At 36.1% G+C, this 16,748-nt stretch overlaps 2 protein-coding genes across 4 annotated transcripts; one reads left to right on the forward strand and one right to left on the reverse strand.

The window, feature by feature from the left end:
* Window positions 1-1,111: 1,111 nt before the first annotated feature.
* tpk2 (thiamin pyrophosphokinase 2) lies at window positions 1,112-4,797 on the reverse strand. Its single transcript, XM_077713151.1, has 8 exons — window positions 4,601-4,797; window positions 4,294-4,535; window positions 2,809-2,872; window positions 2,606-2,736; window positions 1,879-1,997; window positions 1,575-1,707; window positions 1,394-1,490; window positions 1,112-1,318 (listed from the first exon to the last, which is right to left on the reverse strand). Exons 1-8 carry the CDS (start codon window positions 4,668-4,670, stop codon window positions 1,272-1,274), a joined length of 903 nt encoding a protein of 300 aa, XP_077569277.1. The 5' UTR covers window positions 4,671-4,797; the 3' UTR covers window positions 1,112-1,271.
* A 247-nt stretch (window positions 4,798-5,044) lies between these two features.
* On the forward strand, window positions 5,045-16,486 carry gmeb2 (glucocorticoid modulatory element binding protein 2). Of its 3 annotated transcripts, XM_077729411.1 has the most exons (11): window positions 5,045-5,298; window positions 6,071-6,222; window positions 8,246-8,328; window positions 9,603-9,727; window positions 9,882-9,985; window positions 11,550-11,698; window positions 12,816-12,878; window positions 12,969-13,106; window positions 13,176-13,298; window positions 14,433-14,791; window positions 14,849-16,486. In XM_077729411.1, exons 2-11 carry the CDS (start codon window positions 6,080-6,082, stop codon window positions 15,047-15,049), a joined length of 1,488 nt encoding a protein of 495 aa, XP_077585537.1. In that variant the 5' UTR covers window positions 5,045-5,298; window positions 6,071-6,079; the 3' UTR covers window positions 15,050-16,486. The 3 variants fall into 3 exon arrangements, with proteins under 3 accessions (XP_077585537.1, XP_077585520.1, XP_077585529.1); XM_077729394.1 differs by having other exon boundaries at window positions 14,433-16,486; XM_077729403.1 differs by having other exon boundaries at window positions 12,972-13,106; window positions 14,433-16,486.
* The last annotated feature ends 262 nt before the right edge of the window (window positions 16,487-16,748 follow it).

Below are 16,748 nucleotides of genomic sequence, written 5' to 3' on the forward strand. Positions count from 1 at the left end.
GGCTATTTCTACGCTCTCTTGTTCTTACATTTACCTCTTAACTTCTGCTTGTGTGCCTCTGTCACAACACTGCAAAGATTACTGCAACCGTTACAGGGAAGTGGGGACTGAATAACACATGAATCAAAGGTTTTTGTCATTTAATTAAGTGCTTATTACTTATTATCACGTTAAAGAAGCTGAGAAATAGTAGGTTAATTCTGTTCTGGACCAAAATTCCTGTGTCCGGACAGTCCGAGACAAGACCAAGACTTTTAGGGAGTCGCGATCGAGACGAGACCAGGACCTTCAAATTGTGGTCTCGAGTGTTACAACACTAGCAGATACCATTGTATTTGTTCAAGTGCCTTGACAGGTTTGGGTCATCTTTTGTCATAAATTGCTTTTGAACTCATCTTTTTATCAAAATCCTGGCATTTTTTAAAACTAGGATGAAAATCCTGGCATTTTTTAAAACTAGGATGTGTAACTAATATATGTCCACCCACTGTGGCGGTTCAATATTTAAACAATTTTATGAAAAATACTGTTTGTTAAAATTGTTTTATCCAACACAAGTGTGGACACCCTTTTCTTCAAGTGCTTCAATACAGTTATCAAACTGAACACTCCATTCTGTGTTTCTTTTTGTCAGTCTGCCTTAAATGCAGTCAGTAATGTGGCAATATTTGAGTAGAATTAAAAAGCAAATGTTTCTTTCTTTGGCACCTTATTTTCTCTCACAATTCACAAACGTTTTTTTTTAAATATTATAGGATAAAATAAACAAATGTTCCTCTTTTTAGCAAAAAATAAATATGTATGCTTAGTACACTGATTAAGGATGGAATACTCTTAAGTCTAAGAGGTCAATATTGTGTAGTAACAAATTAGTATGTAGCTTAGTTTTCATATCAATCACCATCAGAAATTGTGCTTAACTATACCATATGTTGTACAATTTTAAATGGAACTATACCATATGCTGTACAATTTTAAATGGAGCTTTTTTATGTTAGCTTGACTAAAGCAAAATATGGTCATCCCCCTCCACTGTTCTGGAACAAAAAGATAATTTTCTCTTAAACCACTTCCAACATAACAGCAACTCTAAAAGAAAATTAAACCACCATCAATGAAACCACTTATTTTATTCCAAAAGAGATAACAATAGACAACTAATCCCATTTTTTTTTTGCTTTTCAGTGTCTTGGTATACATACTACAGGGAGTTTAAAGAAAAATCTAAAATATGTTTTCTATCTATCTCAAATTATGGAATAACAATAATTCTATAGTGTTTGATGAAGTCCAGACACAAACTCCTGGTAAAAAGGCTCTGCAAAGACAAAAGTAGTAGTAATTAAACTGGTCAACAGCTTCAATAAAGTTGATAAAGTAGAGTGTAACTAACCTATGTCAGGCTCAATAAAAGAATGTCTAATAAGAAAGTCCAAGACAACCATTGCACAGTTGGGTTTGAAATCTTCAGTGGCAATTAGTTCCTTTACCTGTGAAAAAATATATCTTTATATGCAGGATCTTTTAAAGATGCTCTCTAAAATCTGGAGCAAAAGTGACGACCTCACTCTTACCCTTTTTATGGGTAGGTGGTAAAATTCCTCTACTTCTCCATCCCCTACTTTGGGCTTGAAGGCAAGAGGGAGTTCCAAATCAAATACGAACTGACTTTCAGAAAACACACCTTCCCCATCTTCATAAGTATAGCTAGCAAATAATTTTTCAAGGAGTCAGTGTCATTGATATCATATACTTCAGGCTTAATACAATTTACAAACCTTTTCATCATGATTATAAACACTCATTTTGTTTGTTAATTCATAAAAAAATGTACGCATCAATTAGGTCCTTGTAATATGCAGAAGGGTCTATGCATACCTCACTGTGGATACAGGTTTAGCTTTTTCTGCAAGCGATTCTGGGATACATGCCTCTTCCTGACATTCTTTGACAAGTGTGTCTTTGATGTTCATGCCAGCAGCCAGACCACCTGCTGCCTACAAAGACACAAGATCAAGGCCAGTAAAGTGAAGCCATCAACCAGGAAATTTTAAAACGTGTTTCAAAAGTATTGCTTGAGTACATCACTGGCTAATTCACACACACCATTATCTGGTCTAAAAAACAGTTGTGTTTGCCATAATTAGATATTTTGACACTGCAGCAAGTGTTTATTTGACCTTTTGATGTGCAGCCAACTTTCCTTGATCAATCTTGCTAAATCAGTTTTACAAGTTGCAGTCTTCATTGAGATCTGAACTAGTTGCACAGGTATGTACGTACCAGTGAATATCTTTTTTTTCCATAAGAAGATTGACAACTCTTATATGGAGCCCTGTTTCAGGTCAATGAACTTGTTGCAGAACCTCTCCAAAACGTGATCACCTTTTTAATTTAAGACAAATTGAATCTGATATAGATGCTAGTTTGGGGAGTAAAATTTTACAGGCTGGTATAGGGAAAGGTAAAATAAATGAAAAAAAATCGGTCAACGGTGGTGTGGGTAAAGACCGCCAATTTGACCCCTGGAGCTTACACTTTATTATATAGTCTATTATTTATAGTCTATTCTTTAAAATGCACTGTCTCTCAAATAAATAAATACCATGTTGTCCAGTAGTCCAGGATAGGTCTGCTTGGTGGGGGACCGACGCGCTAGCCACATGCAGACTTCGCCACTATCACTTACAGTGTAACCATTAATATGAACTCCATAGCGCTTCACTCCAAAAAGACCTGTTGAAAAATGTCAAAGAACGAGCATTAGAGGAAACAAACTCAGTGACGCAATTGAACTGGGGAACTTACTCGTTGCTGCTCTTTCCATCCACATTATCGGAGGGTCTGAGAATTTGTCCATTACGCTGTATCTCTGTAGGTGGACATTGACCAATTAATGGCAACTGAAGTAGGACAGCCAAGAGAAATGCTACAAAAAGTACTGTTAGGCCAAATGGCCTATCCTCTTGAAATAAATACGAAACATTGAACATTTTCCTCTTTCATGAAAACTTTCCCTCAATTTAGTATTCATTTATTAGAGGTAAGCTTAATCTTGGTGTTGGTTTGAGATCCTTTTCTGACCTGTAAAATAGTTACTGTTTCCTAACCCGCTGTGTCAGTGTGGCACTCAAGCTGCACTGAAGCCGACAGGAAAAGACTGCAGTGATCAAAACAGCCCAAAAGATCAACTACCTACCTACCCTGTCCAGCATCTAAAAAAAATCGCAGTGTCTTAGAGGGTAGAGAGCATCAGAGAAGACAATAGCCATCCCGGCTTCCACCACTGCTGCCATCTTCAAGGCACTACAGGAACATTACAGCCAAGACAAAAAGACTCAAGGAGAGTTTCTTCTCCAGAGCTGTCACCATACTCAACTTGAGTTCTTCACGGCCTAATGAAGACTTACTGCTAACCACTTTAGACATTTTGTACATACGTACTTATTTATGTGACCAGATATTCATGTTGACTACTAATTAATGTGACCACTCCTTTATGTTGACTACTACTTATTTTGTATGTTGATTACTAATTTATCATATTGACTACTTATTTATTTATTATTCATTGATTATTAATGTTTGTTTGTTTATTGTCATTTGTCCACTTCCCTACTTATTGTGTTAACTAGTTATTCATTCATTTTCTGTTCCACTTCATCCTCATTAGGGTCGTGGGGGGTGCTGGAGCCTATCCAAATCGGTCCACCTGTGTGGAGTTTGCATGTTCTCCCTGGGCCTGTGTGGTTTTCCCCCCATGTTTCAAAGACAGCATGGTAGGTTGATTGGACACTCTAAATTGCCCTTAGGTATGAGTGTGAATGCTTTTATTGTCTTATTTTACCCGGCAATTGGCTGGCCACCAGTTAAGGGTGTCCCCCACCTCTGGCCTGAAGTCAGCTGGGATAGGCTCCAGCATTACTAAAAAAACATTAGTTATGTGTTACTTTGTTAATAGATAGCGAATTAGAAGAAATAAAACCCTTTTTTCGATCCAATATCCTGTTTTGGTGTTTTCTAAGAGGGTTGGAACAAAATAATTTGTTTTTTAGTTCATTTCAATGGGAAACGTTCGCTCGAGTTACGAGAAGATACATACGAGCTCAGTCCTGGAACAAATCAAGCTCATATGTAGAGGTACCACTGTATATACAAATTATGATAAGAAGCAAGAGCCACATTAATTTTGCCCCGCAGCCGCATGTGGCTCGAGAGCCGTATTTGCCACCCCTGTATAAAACCAATGTTTATAATTTGAGTGATGTCAGATAACTGCTAAGGATTTCTCACCTCATCTCTCCAGCCTTTTAGGCATCGCAACGAGGGTTCACAGCGAAGTTTGGACAAAATCGCGTCCAGAGCCTCGGACCTTTTGTCGTGCGTGTCCATATCATCGCGCAACGACAGCGCGCCATCGTGTGGTTGTTTGAACACATCTGTGTAGCGAGCCAACAACGAGGCGACGTGCGGCACAATCCAACCCACTTTGATTCCGTCAACCTCAAAACGAAGACACTTTGTTCGGCAGGAGCCTGCAGGCGACCTTTTGTCAGTGAATCACATCATCTTGGAATGAACAAAACGGGACGTCAATTACCTGGCGAATAAAAGTTGTTCATTCGCTGGAGAAGCTGGAGAATTTTATCTGACCATAAGGCGTTAGCCATGGAATGTTCCAAAAATGTCACTCCAAAAAACACATGCGCTCGTTAAAGAAACTAATTTAAAGAAGACGAGTTTCCAAATATTTGTTGATTTTTGCTTCCCTGTTTTTTCTTCGTGGTGCATAGGGGTTTAAAATAGTGCATACTTGCGCCACCCAGGGGTTCTGGAATATCATAAAAATAATGATAAGAAAAAGGACAAGAATAAGCTTTATTTTCCATTTAGTCAAATAAAAAATATTGATCGTATAAAATTCAATACAGTCATGTGTTTACATTTTTTTAAACTGCAGATCAAATACCAAATACTACTCCTTTAATAATTGGACATAGGTGGCGATAGTGAGCTAAATGTTAAGTTTTCAATTGTCTTTTTATACCAAGAAGAAGTGTTAGCTGCGCACTGGAAATGTACACTTAGGAAGTCACGGAGAAGATGGAAATTTGGTTTTCAACTACCGTCAAAGTGTTTCGCAACTTTATAATGTTGGATGAAAACCAACTCACGGCATTAACGTGTTGTTTTTCCGCTATAACTAAATAAGCGGTCAAGTTTATAACGAACAGGAGCTTGCTTTGTGCTAGCGTTAGCAACCTCTGCTAGGCGTCTGCTTACTGTCTAACACTTAAGGTACGTATTACTTAAAGCTAACACAATTTAATAATAAGAATAATGAATGACGTCATTCCAGCGACGGCGCGCTGCCAGTTTATTATATCTTTGATGAAGGAACATGTAAGATCAAGATGCCTGCACTGTATTGTTTAGCTTTACTTTTCACGTGTAAATCCATCTCCACTCATTTTCTGAAGGGCTTTATCCTCACGAGAGTCGCGGGAGATGCTGGAGCCTATCCCAGCTAACTTCGGGCCAGAAGCGGGGGACACCCTGAATTGGTGGCCAGCCAATCGCAGGGCATAAGGAGAGAAACAACACACTCAGACCTAGGGGACATTTAGTGTCCAATCAGCCTACCATTGAATGTGTGAGGAAACCGGAGTACCCGGAGAAAACCCACGCAGGCCCATGAAGAACATGGAAACTTCACACAGCTGGACCGGCCTGGATTTGAACCCAGGTCCCCCACTGTGAGGCTGACGTGCTAACCACTCATCCACCTAGTCACCCAAATTAATTTTGCTTGATTATAATACCAACTATCTATGTAATTTACTTATCTTTTTGTTGAAGGAATAGCTACACTAGTGGCAGAAATACGCTAAATTAAATTATATGGAATTTAAAGGGAGTTGTTTTAGAAAAAATACATAATTTCAAACTGCCATGTCTTTTGTATTTTGATTTAATTTTAGTTTAACTCATCGTTCTACCACTGTTATAACTCAATATTTCTCATATCTGTATATTCATCCTTTTTTATCTGTCATTTTCCTCCTTTTAGTTGTGCAGTATGGCCTCAGCTGAGGTGAAAATGGAGGAAATGAGTGAGATTGTGATTGTCACAATGTCCGAGGAGGCTGATGGGGGCCTCACCTCTGTGGTGGAACAAGATAAAGCAGTACTGGTGGCAACTGAGCTCAGCCATCAGCCAGGGTTTGTACCAATGCCTATATGTAGGCCTCTCAAGATAATTCTTTATTTCCACAGTATTTTTACAACAATAGTTTTTCCTCAGAAACTCACAATAAACAATAGCATTGTTTTTTTTTTTGCTGTCGTAATATTACAATACATTAATTAATGTAACAATCACATAGACACTTGAAGGTAAGGAAAAAAATACATTGAGTGATTCAAAGAGTTTACCTGAAATCTTACACATTAGAGCCCCCTTTAATTTTGGTAAACAAAGATAATGACATTAGAATACATGCACAGCTTTTCCTATGAAAGCATGACAGTCCACTTGTGTAAGTGTTCAGATTTGCCACTGCCAAAAGTAAAAAAAAATTGTGGGAATTAGGGTACTGCAGTGTTCCCTCAGTTATCGCGGTTAATGGGGACCGGGACCACCCGCGATAAATGAATTTCCGCGAAGTAGAGATTCCCCTTCAAAAATGCTTAATTTGAATTTAATTCAAAAAAAAAAAAAAAATATATATATATATATATATATATATATATATATATATATATATATATATATATATATATATATATATATATATATATATATATATATATATATATATATATATATATATATATATATATATATATATATATATATATATATATATATATATATATATATATATATATATATATATATATATATATATATATATATATATATATATATATATATATATATATATATATATATATATATATATATATATATATATATATATATATATATATATATATATATATATATATATATATATATATATATATATATATATATATATATATATATATATATATATATATATATATATATATATATATATATATATATATATATATATATATATATATATATATATATATATATATATATATATATATATATATATATATATATATATATATATATATATATATATATATATATATATATATATATATATATATATATATATATATATATATATATATATATATATATATATATATATATATATATATATATATATATATATATATATATATATATATATATATATATATATATATATATATATATATATATATATATATATATATATATATATTTAAAACATTTTTACCCCCTGTATACAGTACACCATATAGAATACGGGTACAGAGAGTAGAATTCATGTTATAACAAAAAAACTGTAAAATATGTTGTTTTAATGTAATATTAGTATTATTATAATTTTTTTTTCCAAAAAAAATCCGCGAAGCTCTGAGCCGCGGTGGCTGAGCTGCAAAGTAGCGAGGGAACACTGTATAGTAAAGTAACATTTTCCAATATAAGCATTTCTGTCTATTCTTCTTTCCTCTTGAGCTAGAGACAAAATTATAATCCTTTCCAGTGTGACTTGTACACTCGAAGACACAACAGCGGGACATGTTGACATTCTTCAAAAACGTTATGTGAACCAACATACCTTCTAACTACTCATGTTATCGCCGATTTTTTTTAGTTGAAGGGGGTTCCAAATGCTGCATGCATAGGTCTCTGCATGAGAAATCCTAGTCTTGTAGTCACTTACACCAGATGGATGCCATAATGTGTACACCATTATTCTCCATGTCATTGGTGCGTGTGAGCTTACAGAAGGAGAGGGAGCTAGAACAATGCAGGCCCTATGAATGTTGATGACGGGTAATTTATCATGGCTTGAAAACATACATAATCGTTAGCCATTTCATGCAGTATATCGGGCAATAAGTCCTTACATTTAATGGCCTACAGTAGTTCTTATTATCAGACAACAAGCCAATATTGTAATTATCGCGATAGGCCTATTTATTTATGCAGTCAATATTTATGACTATGCAACTGGGTTATTGCCAATATCCCCATTATAAAATGGTTACTAACAGACGGGTAATGTAATTTAATGAAGAGTAATCATCATAAATGTTCACTGCTTTGTCTTAGCCCCCTCTTTTTAATGTTTCATTTTGTACATTGTTCTAGGGAGCAGGTACTCACAGTCACTCAAGTGGAAACCGATGATTCCTGTAAACCAGATTCCTTGTCAAATGAAGAAGCAGTTATCGGTAAAGTGACCTACAATTCCCATTGCATTGTTACCTATATTATATTATACCATATCAAAATGCCAAGATTCAAACGCACATTATCTAAAAAACTTTAGCTAAATGATTTTTTATGTCATTTTTCTTGATTAGTGAAGCAAAGCGTAGCGGACCATCAAGTTGATAAAAGACTTGGGTAACACTATTATTTCTTAACATATCTCTGAACATTTAGTTTAGATTAATGCTCGGGGAAGCCATTGGGCCGACAGGTTTACATGAAAAGTATTCGTCACTAAGCTCAAAGAGGCCAAAGGAGTGATCTTTTCAATCACTTTGGATTTGATTTAGATGAGATTAGATAACTTTATTCATCCCGTATTCGAGAAACTTCACTGTCACAGGAGCAAAAGAGGGTGAGAATACAGACACAGGAAAAGACATTTTAGACATAAATAAATTGGTAATAAATAAGTTGGTAAATAAATTTTATATATATATATACATATACATATATATATATATATATATATATATATATATATATATATATATATATATATATATATATATATATATATATATATATATATATATATATATATATATATATATATATATATATATATATATATATATATATATATATATATATATATATATATATATATATATATATATATATATACATATACATATACATATACATATACATATATATATATATATATATATATATATATATATATATATATATATATATATATATATATATATATATATATATATATGTGTGTGTGTGTGTGTGTGTGTGTGTATGTATTTATGTGTGTGTGTGTGTGTGTATGTATTTATGTGTGTGTGTGTGTGTGTATGTATTTATGTGTGTGTGTGTGTGTGTGTATGTATTTATGTGTGTGTGTGTGTGTGTGTATGTATTAATGTGTGTGTGTGTGTGTGTGTGTATGTATGTATGTGTGTGTGTGTGTGTGTGTATGTATTTATGTGTGTGTGTGTTTGTGTGTATGTATTTATGTATGTGTGTGTGTATATGTATTTATGTATGTATGTGTGTGTGTATGTATATATGCACGTATACATACATACACATATATACACATGCACATATATAATATTACGTACATACACATAGATGCACAATTGGTCTTAACATTCAGCCATTTCTTTTGTTAAAGAGCCTGACAGCTGATTGTTGGTACTACCAGCAAGAATAACCAATCAGGATTTAGCATCTGAGCTCTAATAGACAAATCTCTTTGTCTCTATGTTTGCAGTGAAGTTAACCGAGGAGGTGGATGTGGAGGCTGACATTTTCTATCCTATCACGTGTGGGCATGCCACTGCCACATTGGTGTGGAAGAAGTTTGTTTGCCCTGGCATTAATGTCAAATGTGTCCAGGTACGGGCTGGCCATATAGTTATAAGTTTATTGGAACCCAAATTTTCTTGCTAAGTTCTGATAGCAAGACTACTCCAGACTGAACAATTCTTGTTATCCATTTTTTTTTTGTCTAAAGAAAATTTTACCTTATACATGTGTGTTGTTTTTCCAGTTTAATAATCAGCTCATCAGCCCGAAGGAATTTGTCTGCCTCGCAGGCAAGTCGACATTGAAGGACTGGAAAAGAGCCATCAGACTCAATGGGACCATGCTCAGGTTTTTGTCGTTTTCACCGATGTTCAATAGGAAGATGTATTTTGACGAATGCATTTAGTATACGTGGACTGTTGGTTGAGTGGCAATAACACACACTATGGTAGCCAGTGGATTTGTGACGAACATGTGGCATGTGAAATCTTCATATATATACAGTCAGTTCAATAAGTATCTTAACACTTTGATATAATCCAAGTTCTCCCACATAAACATCATGGAGGGTTCTGAAATTTTCATAATTGGTGCAGGTTCCCTAAAAATCTGTAATCACAATTTTTTCTTTTTTATCAATTAATTTGTGCGATACAGCTGCAAATAATTATTTGAACATCTAAGAAAATCAATTTTAACATTTGGTACAGTAGCCTTTGTTTACAATTACAGAGGTCAAATGTTTCCTGTAGTTTTTCACCAGGTTTGTACACACTGCAGGAGGGATTTAGACCTTTACACGGATCTTTTCTAGATCGGTTAGGTTTCTGGGCTGTTGCTGAGAAACAGAGTTTGAGCTCCTGTCAAAGATTTTCTATTGGGTTTAGGCCTAGAGATTAGCTACACCACACCAGAACTGCTTTCTGATCTTTTTTTTGTCTTTTTTTCCCCTCTTCCTTCCTGCCTTATTGATATTATCTTGCGTTTTTAACATAGAACAGTGTTTAAATAACACTAACCCTTGAACTCACTTTATAAACACTACTGTTTGAAGATTTGTTTATCGGTATAGAGAGAAGCTTACATAATTTATTGGTGATCTAGTCAAAGTAATTCAATTGTATGTAATCCGGGATGATGACAAAATTTTGGTCGGATTCTGCTTTGGTGTGGACGAAAATCTGATGAGAGACGAATTCCTCTTTAAAAGACAATCCTAAACCCTTCTCTCATTAAAAGACAAAAGCCTACAATTATTTGCCACAAATCACAGTAGAAATTTGAATAATGATAACACCAAAGATTCCCTTCCCTATAGGACAAAGATCAAGGCATTAGATTATAACAGTGTTTCCTCAGCTTTTTAGAACTGTGGTACACTTTACATTGTAAAAATCTCAAAGTACACGAGCATCTGAAAATCTTCTTGTTTAAAATTAAATTGCCGGTTAAAAAAAAATGTTGTTCCCGTCAAAAGTTTTGTCCACAGTAGTCAAATAAACTCCCAAAAGTTTATTTCAAAATAAAAAAAAATTACACTCATACTAATACTACTTTTTTTCCCAATATTACTTCAATCTTCTAGCCCCAAGTGATAAGCACTTTTGTGCCCACACAGAGTTTCCGTTGCCAAAAGTTGAAACCACGCTATTCCTGTTCACGTTACATCAAAATAAGATGCAAAATGACTTTAATCTCATAATGTGACGAGTAGAAACTTGTAATATTGCAAAATAGGACTTAATGTTTGTCATATTTCGATTTTAATCTCATCATGTGACACATCTGACCATCCCTCATGGCACCACAGTGTGCTACGTGTGGATGTGAAACACTGGATCAGAAGAATCGTCCAATCTTTTGCCTTTCAATATTTTTAGCTGCTTTTATTCACCATATTTTTATTCCTCAGGAAAATCATGGACTCTGGCGAGCTGGAATTTTACCATCATGCGAAAATTTGCTCGAATACTTGCCGTAGCACCAAGATCGACCTTTTGGGAAACAAAGTATCTTCCAGTTCGGATCGCGCATCTGCAAGCACTTCGTCCATCGCTTACAGTAAGTCCTTGAAAGTTTATGTAATGGGTGTCCACCCCTTAATAGTTTTTCCTCCCACTCCAATGCTTTGAAAACACACCTGAAACACTGCATTGCACTGTATAGATATATGTGCTCGAACTTTAACCTCAGAGATGCATGTTCAGATATACGTGCTCGAACTTTAACCTCGGAGATTCATGTTCAAATACATGGTATAGAAGTTTGTTTGGCCTCAGCGGGTATCTCTCCATAAATCCGAGCTGAAAGCAACAGAGGAGTTTTCTTACCTTCTTAAGTTATCACCATTGTCGAATGAAATCATGAAATGAGAAATAAAACTGAAAAAAATGTTTTCATTAAATGAAATAAATAAAAAGAGCAAAAAATACAATAACTAATTGAAACTTACGCATTCACAAAGCTAGATAAATTTGATTAAAATTGAAGAGACTAAGTAATCCCTTTGATTTACCATTTTCAATTTTGGAATAATATGGAGTACCATATTTTCACGACTATATGGCGCACCGCATTTAAAGGCGCAGTGTATGTTATGAGTGCTATTTCTGTATTGGACACACACACAAGACACACCGCACCAAAACACGCATGGCAAAACATACGCCATCTTAAACATACACAAGCTTCAACATACAGACACATGCTAAAAACACGTTTTTAAAAAGGCAACAGAAGCAAAACGCAGCGGAAGTGGAGGCGGGCCAAATAGAACCAACCCAGCCGGGGGAATGAATGTATCAAAATTTAAAACTAAATTAGAATTAAGTTTAGTGTAAGGTTAGATTGAACACATTTTTGAGTATGTCTGCATCGTAAACCAAGCTCATTTAAATTTGTTTGTTATGTAATGAGCGCATTGCCGTGCAAAAAGTCCCCCTCCCTCTCTGTCCCTCTCTTTCATTTTAAAAGTTTTAGTTGACTGTTGTGTGAGAACCGTGGAACAAATTTGAGAATTTACATATAAAGTACTGCTCTATTTACAAAATTTTAAAGTTACGGAAAATGTTCTGGAACCAATTCATGTTTTAACTCGATGTACGGCTGTATTGATATATTATGAACTTTGAATGAATATTAAAAAGTGGGGTTTGTTGTGTTGTTTTTCCTATTATAGTGAATGGAGACTCCTGCCCAGAAACTTCAGGGGGAACATCAACAGGAGTCGCAGATGTTGGAGGTCTTTGTAAATTTTGACTCACCGATTTGCGGTTACGAATGGCTCATTCCAAATCTGCTCTGTTGACATTCGGTGTGTATGTGCGCGCAGAAGATGCGGTGTGTTTCTGGCGCACACTGAAGGAAGCAGGGCTACTAGAGGAGGTGATTGAGGACTTCCAGAAGGAGCTTCAAGAAGTACTTAAGGGGCTGCATGAAAGAGTGTGCGAGCCATCGTTGCAGGCCAAAGGTTAGAATCAAGTTGGGTACAAATCAACAGCTACCAACAATTTGATATAAAATGTTTTTGTTTTGACAGATGCTGCCTTGCTTGACAGCATTGTGCACAACTTTGGAATGCTAGATCTGGTGAAAAAGGTTCTGAGCAGTCACAGGGGCCAGATGGACCATAACAGAGAGCAGTACACCAACAGCCTCGCTGGTAGGTCGAAGTTCATAATAGACATGCATTGCAAGGAGCAAGGGCTCGCATTTGTACTAATACATTGTACAGTGGTACCTCGAGATACAAGTTTAATGCGTTCCGGGACTGAGCTCGTATGTCAATTTACACGTAACTTGCACAGAAATATAGCTTGAATCGTTCGGCCGTCAGTACCATTTATTAACAAAGATCGGGCAGGAGGACCCAAATATTGAACGTTGCACAAAGGTTGAAAATCAACTGAATGATGCCATACAGAGCTACCGCATCATTTATGATGAAAAAAAGAAGGAAACTGTGCAATCGTCATTAAATAGCTTATTTCGGCCAGTTTCTAGTAAATCTCTCTCCATCTCCCTAATGTATGTATACAGTACTATATGTATTCTCTCCATTTTATTTAATATTTTTTTTCTCAGTACAAACCAATGCTGGGGACTTATACAAGCCCTAAACATACAAATGCACTTATATAAACCTTCAATATACTTATATAAACCTTAAACTTAAATTATAACACAAAATATAGCACTGAATCAACTTCAATTTGCACAATTTCAACTTATGAACAAGTGCTCAGAACGTAACTCCTTTGTAAGTAGGGGATCGTCTGTAGTTACAAGTTAGACAATACAGTCGTCCCCGGCCCCTGCAGGAGCGTGGCTGGGAATAGTGTCTCGTAATTACCGTGCTGTTAAAAAATGTGGAAACTGTAAAGTGTTTACTGTCAAATTGACAACAAAATACTCTTTAAAAAAAAAAAAAAAAAAGAGTCCATAATTTTAATTTTACAGACGACTGTAAAACGTAGGCATGGGTGACCCTTTTCAAACTGCAATGCCACCATGGCAATGGACCGTGTTACAATGCCACATAACAGTGCAATCTTGATTTAGCTACTGTTCTAATGATAGGATTTCAGGATGTAAGGTTTTTCTAACCGTCGCACCTTCTCCAATCTTTAGCCAAAAATGCGTACTCAATCATTTGCCGTAGTTCTTTGCCGACCTCTCCCAGTCAAAATGGACTGGATGCTCAGCGCCATAAATCGCATCCAAGTACTTCACGCTGGCTCTTAGGGCGGTCCTTAAACATTCAATGTTTTTTCCTCTATATTTTGTTTACCCACAGCTCTGGAGCATCAATGTGACGAGCACAGGAAGCGAGCCAATAAGCTGAAGACCAAATCTCAAAACCTCAACAATGTCCTGATGAACCTTTCGCCCTCACGCTCAGGCCCGGCCCCCAAACGCTCTCGCATGAGCCGCGCCTTTTCCACCCCGGCGTCCATCAGCCCGGCGCCCACGCAGCTGACGCTTCCCCTCAACCAGCTGAGCGCCGTACCGCTCGGAAAGTTACTGACCGTGACGGGAGGCGCGGCAGCCCCCAACCTGGGCGGCTTTACTCTCCTGACCTCACCGTTCAACGGGCCAGAGCTGGCGGACGACGCGTCCAACTTGACCGTTTTGTCCACCGTAGCGGGTCAAGAGGTGACATCCTCCGAGAACGTGGTCTCCTCGACCTTTGTTAAAATGGTCGGTCCTCAGTTCCAGCTGGTGACGCTGCAGGGCCTGCCCACCGCGCAAAACACGACGATAGCGCAGCCGGTTGGCACCTACGCCGTGGTGGACACTGCGCCAACAACCGCGGACGTTTTCCTACAGGGAGTCCAAGCTGGTGAAATGGAAGAAGGTCAGCACAATGAGGTTAGAGGTGATGACATGCTACAGCTGGTGGAGCAGCAGTGATGGCAAATTAGCATTTCATTTCTTCAGGGATTCATCATTTTTTTGGCGCTTTGGTTTGAAATGACATTTAGCAGTATTTAGCTTGTTTTCATTCATTTCGAGCGGTTAAGAGGACGGCCAGAGAAAAGCAATTCAGTGAAACTCAGCTTGTCATTCGTAAACTTTTGGATGTTTTTTTTAATAAACTGGCCCACGTTATTTAATCCCCCAAAAACTATTTGCTTTCATTTTTTTTTTCAAAGTTCCCCCTGTAACAGGGCAATATTGTGAAAGATTGTGTTTATCCGTTCTTAGTTTGAGCATCCTCATTTGGGTACCATCCTTTTTTGGCAACATTAAAGGAACCCAATTGCCTCAAACAAAGATGGATTCCCCTCCTAGAAAATGACATGCCTTCTCTTGGTTGAATTCTTTATCCGCCGATATGTTGACAGACAAGCAAAATGTTTCAAATATTTTGATTATTTTTTCTAGGTCGCTTTAATAGTTCAAAACATGTAAATATTCACTTAAGTTTAATTTGAAATACTAATTTGGCATTTTAATTTAATGAATTATTTTATGTTGTATGACTTATCCAAATGACAGTTGATTGTTTTTGGACTACTGAACGTCATATATGGTCACTTTTTTTCCTTAGTTAACTAATTTTGCATATCATTGACTGGGGTGATAATCCAATCCATTTAGACTGGGAGAGACTGGCAAAGACCAGTCAAAATTGCTGCAAATAATAGCCTCTGAGGTATTAAAATGGAGTACGCTTTACTTCTCATAATTAGTACAAATAAACGCAACAAATTACAGAGTTTCCCCCCCAGAAACCTGCCAAATTTAATTATGAAGAAGCCCACCAGCTGTTTCAAATAAATGTTAAATTGATAGGCACTTAAACACATGGACCATTATGTGTTATTATACAACATAGTGACGATAAGATGCTACCATCACGGTGCTATCAAATGTATCACCAAACTCGGTTCAAATACTGTATGCTTACTTTTTACACTTTATTTTGGGGCACTGTTTCAGCCTGTCTATGAAGGGGGCAAGCAAAGCTTGGTGGTCCGCCACGTTTATAAAGCACTGGGAGAAACCCTGAAATAGAATCTACTTTGAGTGTCATCAGTTGAAGATGAAAAATTGTTGGTGTATAATCTCATGTTGATTTGATTGATTTAAAGAGAAATCTTAAAAGGAACAAAAAAAAAATCACCGGTAGAGAAGCCGGTGCTGTCTAGTTGGACGGTATTGTTATTTGTAATATTTTTTGTAACATACACAGTTTTGTTGCACCCTATGTCATTTAGTGAAAATGAAATGTTCTGCCTGTAATGTTACTTGCTTGTATATATTGAGGGGCAAATATACATTACTAAGAGTGGGGAAAAAACAAATATCTTAAAAAAAACTCATAATAAAAGTAACGATAAGTCATTTCTGGAGAAATTTGAATGTTTTCCAACATAACTCAAAAAATTTGTTTCCCAGTGGTTGAGAATTACCTCTGTACTGACATGTAATGTTTTGTCTTTTTTAAGAATACATTTTTATATACATTGATCTTTGCCACAAGATGGCTTACATACATTACTTGCATCCAATTCAATGTATACTTATTGGAAAGTGGCTCATGCTAAAAAATATTGTCACGCAGCTGCAAACAATGGATAAAAATCGGATGTGAATAATCCACTCC

This window comes from Stigmatopora nigra, chromosome 1, assembly GCF_051989575.1.
Source record: "Stigmatopora nigra isolate UIUO_SnigA chromosome 1, RoL_Snig_1.1, whole genome shotgun sequence".
Lineage (NCBI taxonomy): Eukaryota > Metazoa > Chordata > Actinopteri > Syngnathiformes > Syngnathidae > Stigmatopora > Stigmatopora nigra.

Bases quoted from the DNA above. Each gene is read 5' to 3' on its own strand.
- tpk2 (XM_077713151.1), bottom strand. From the start codon at position 4,670: ATGGCTAACGCCTTATGGTCAGATAAAATTCTCCAGCTTCTCCAGCGA. The intron at 1,998-2,605 runs GTATTTATTTAT...GTGTCTTTGTAG, and splicing joins CTGGACTACTGGACAACATG to GCAGCAGGTGGTCTGGCTGC. The intron at 1,319-1,393 runs GTTAGTTACACT...TTGTCTTTGCAG, and splicing joins TTTTATTGAGCCTGACATAG to AGCCTTTTTACCAGGAGTTT.
- gmeb2 (XM_077729394.1), top strand. From the start codon at position 6,080: ATGGCCTCAGCTGAGGTGAAAATGGAGGAAATGAGTGAGATTGTGATT. The intron at 8,329-9,602 runs GTAAAGTGACCT...CTATGTTTGCAG, and splicing joins AAATGAAGAAGCAGTTATCG to TGAAGTTAACCGAGGAGGTG. The intron at 9,986-11,549 runs GTTTTTGTCGTT...TTTATTCCTCAG, and splicing joins CTCAATGGGACCATGCTCAG to GAAAATCATGGACTCTGGCG.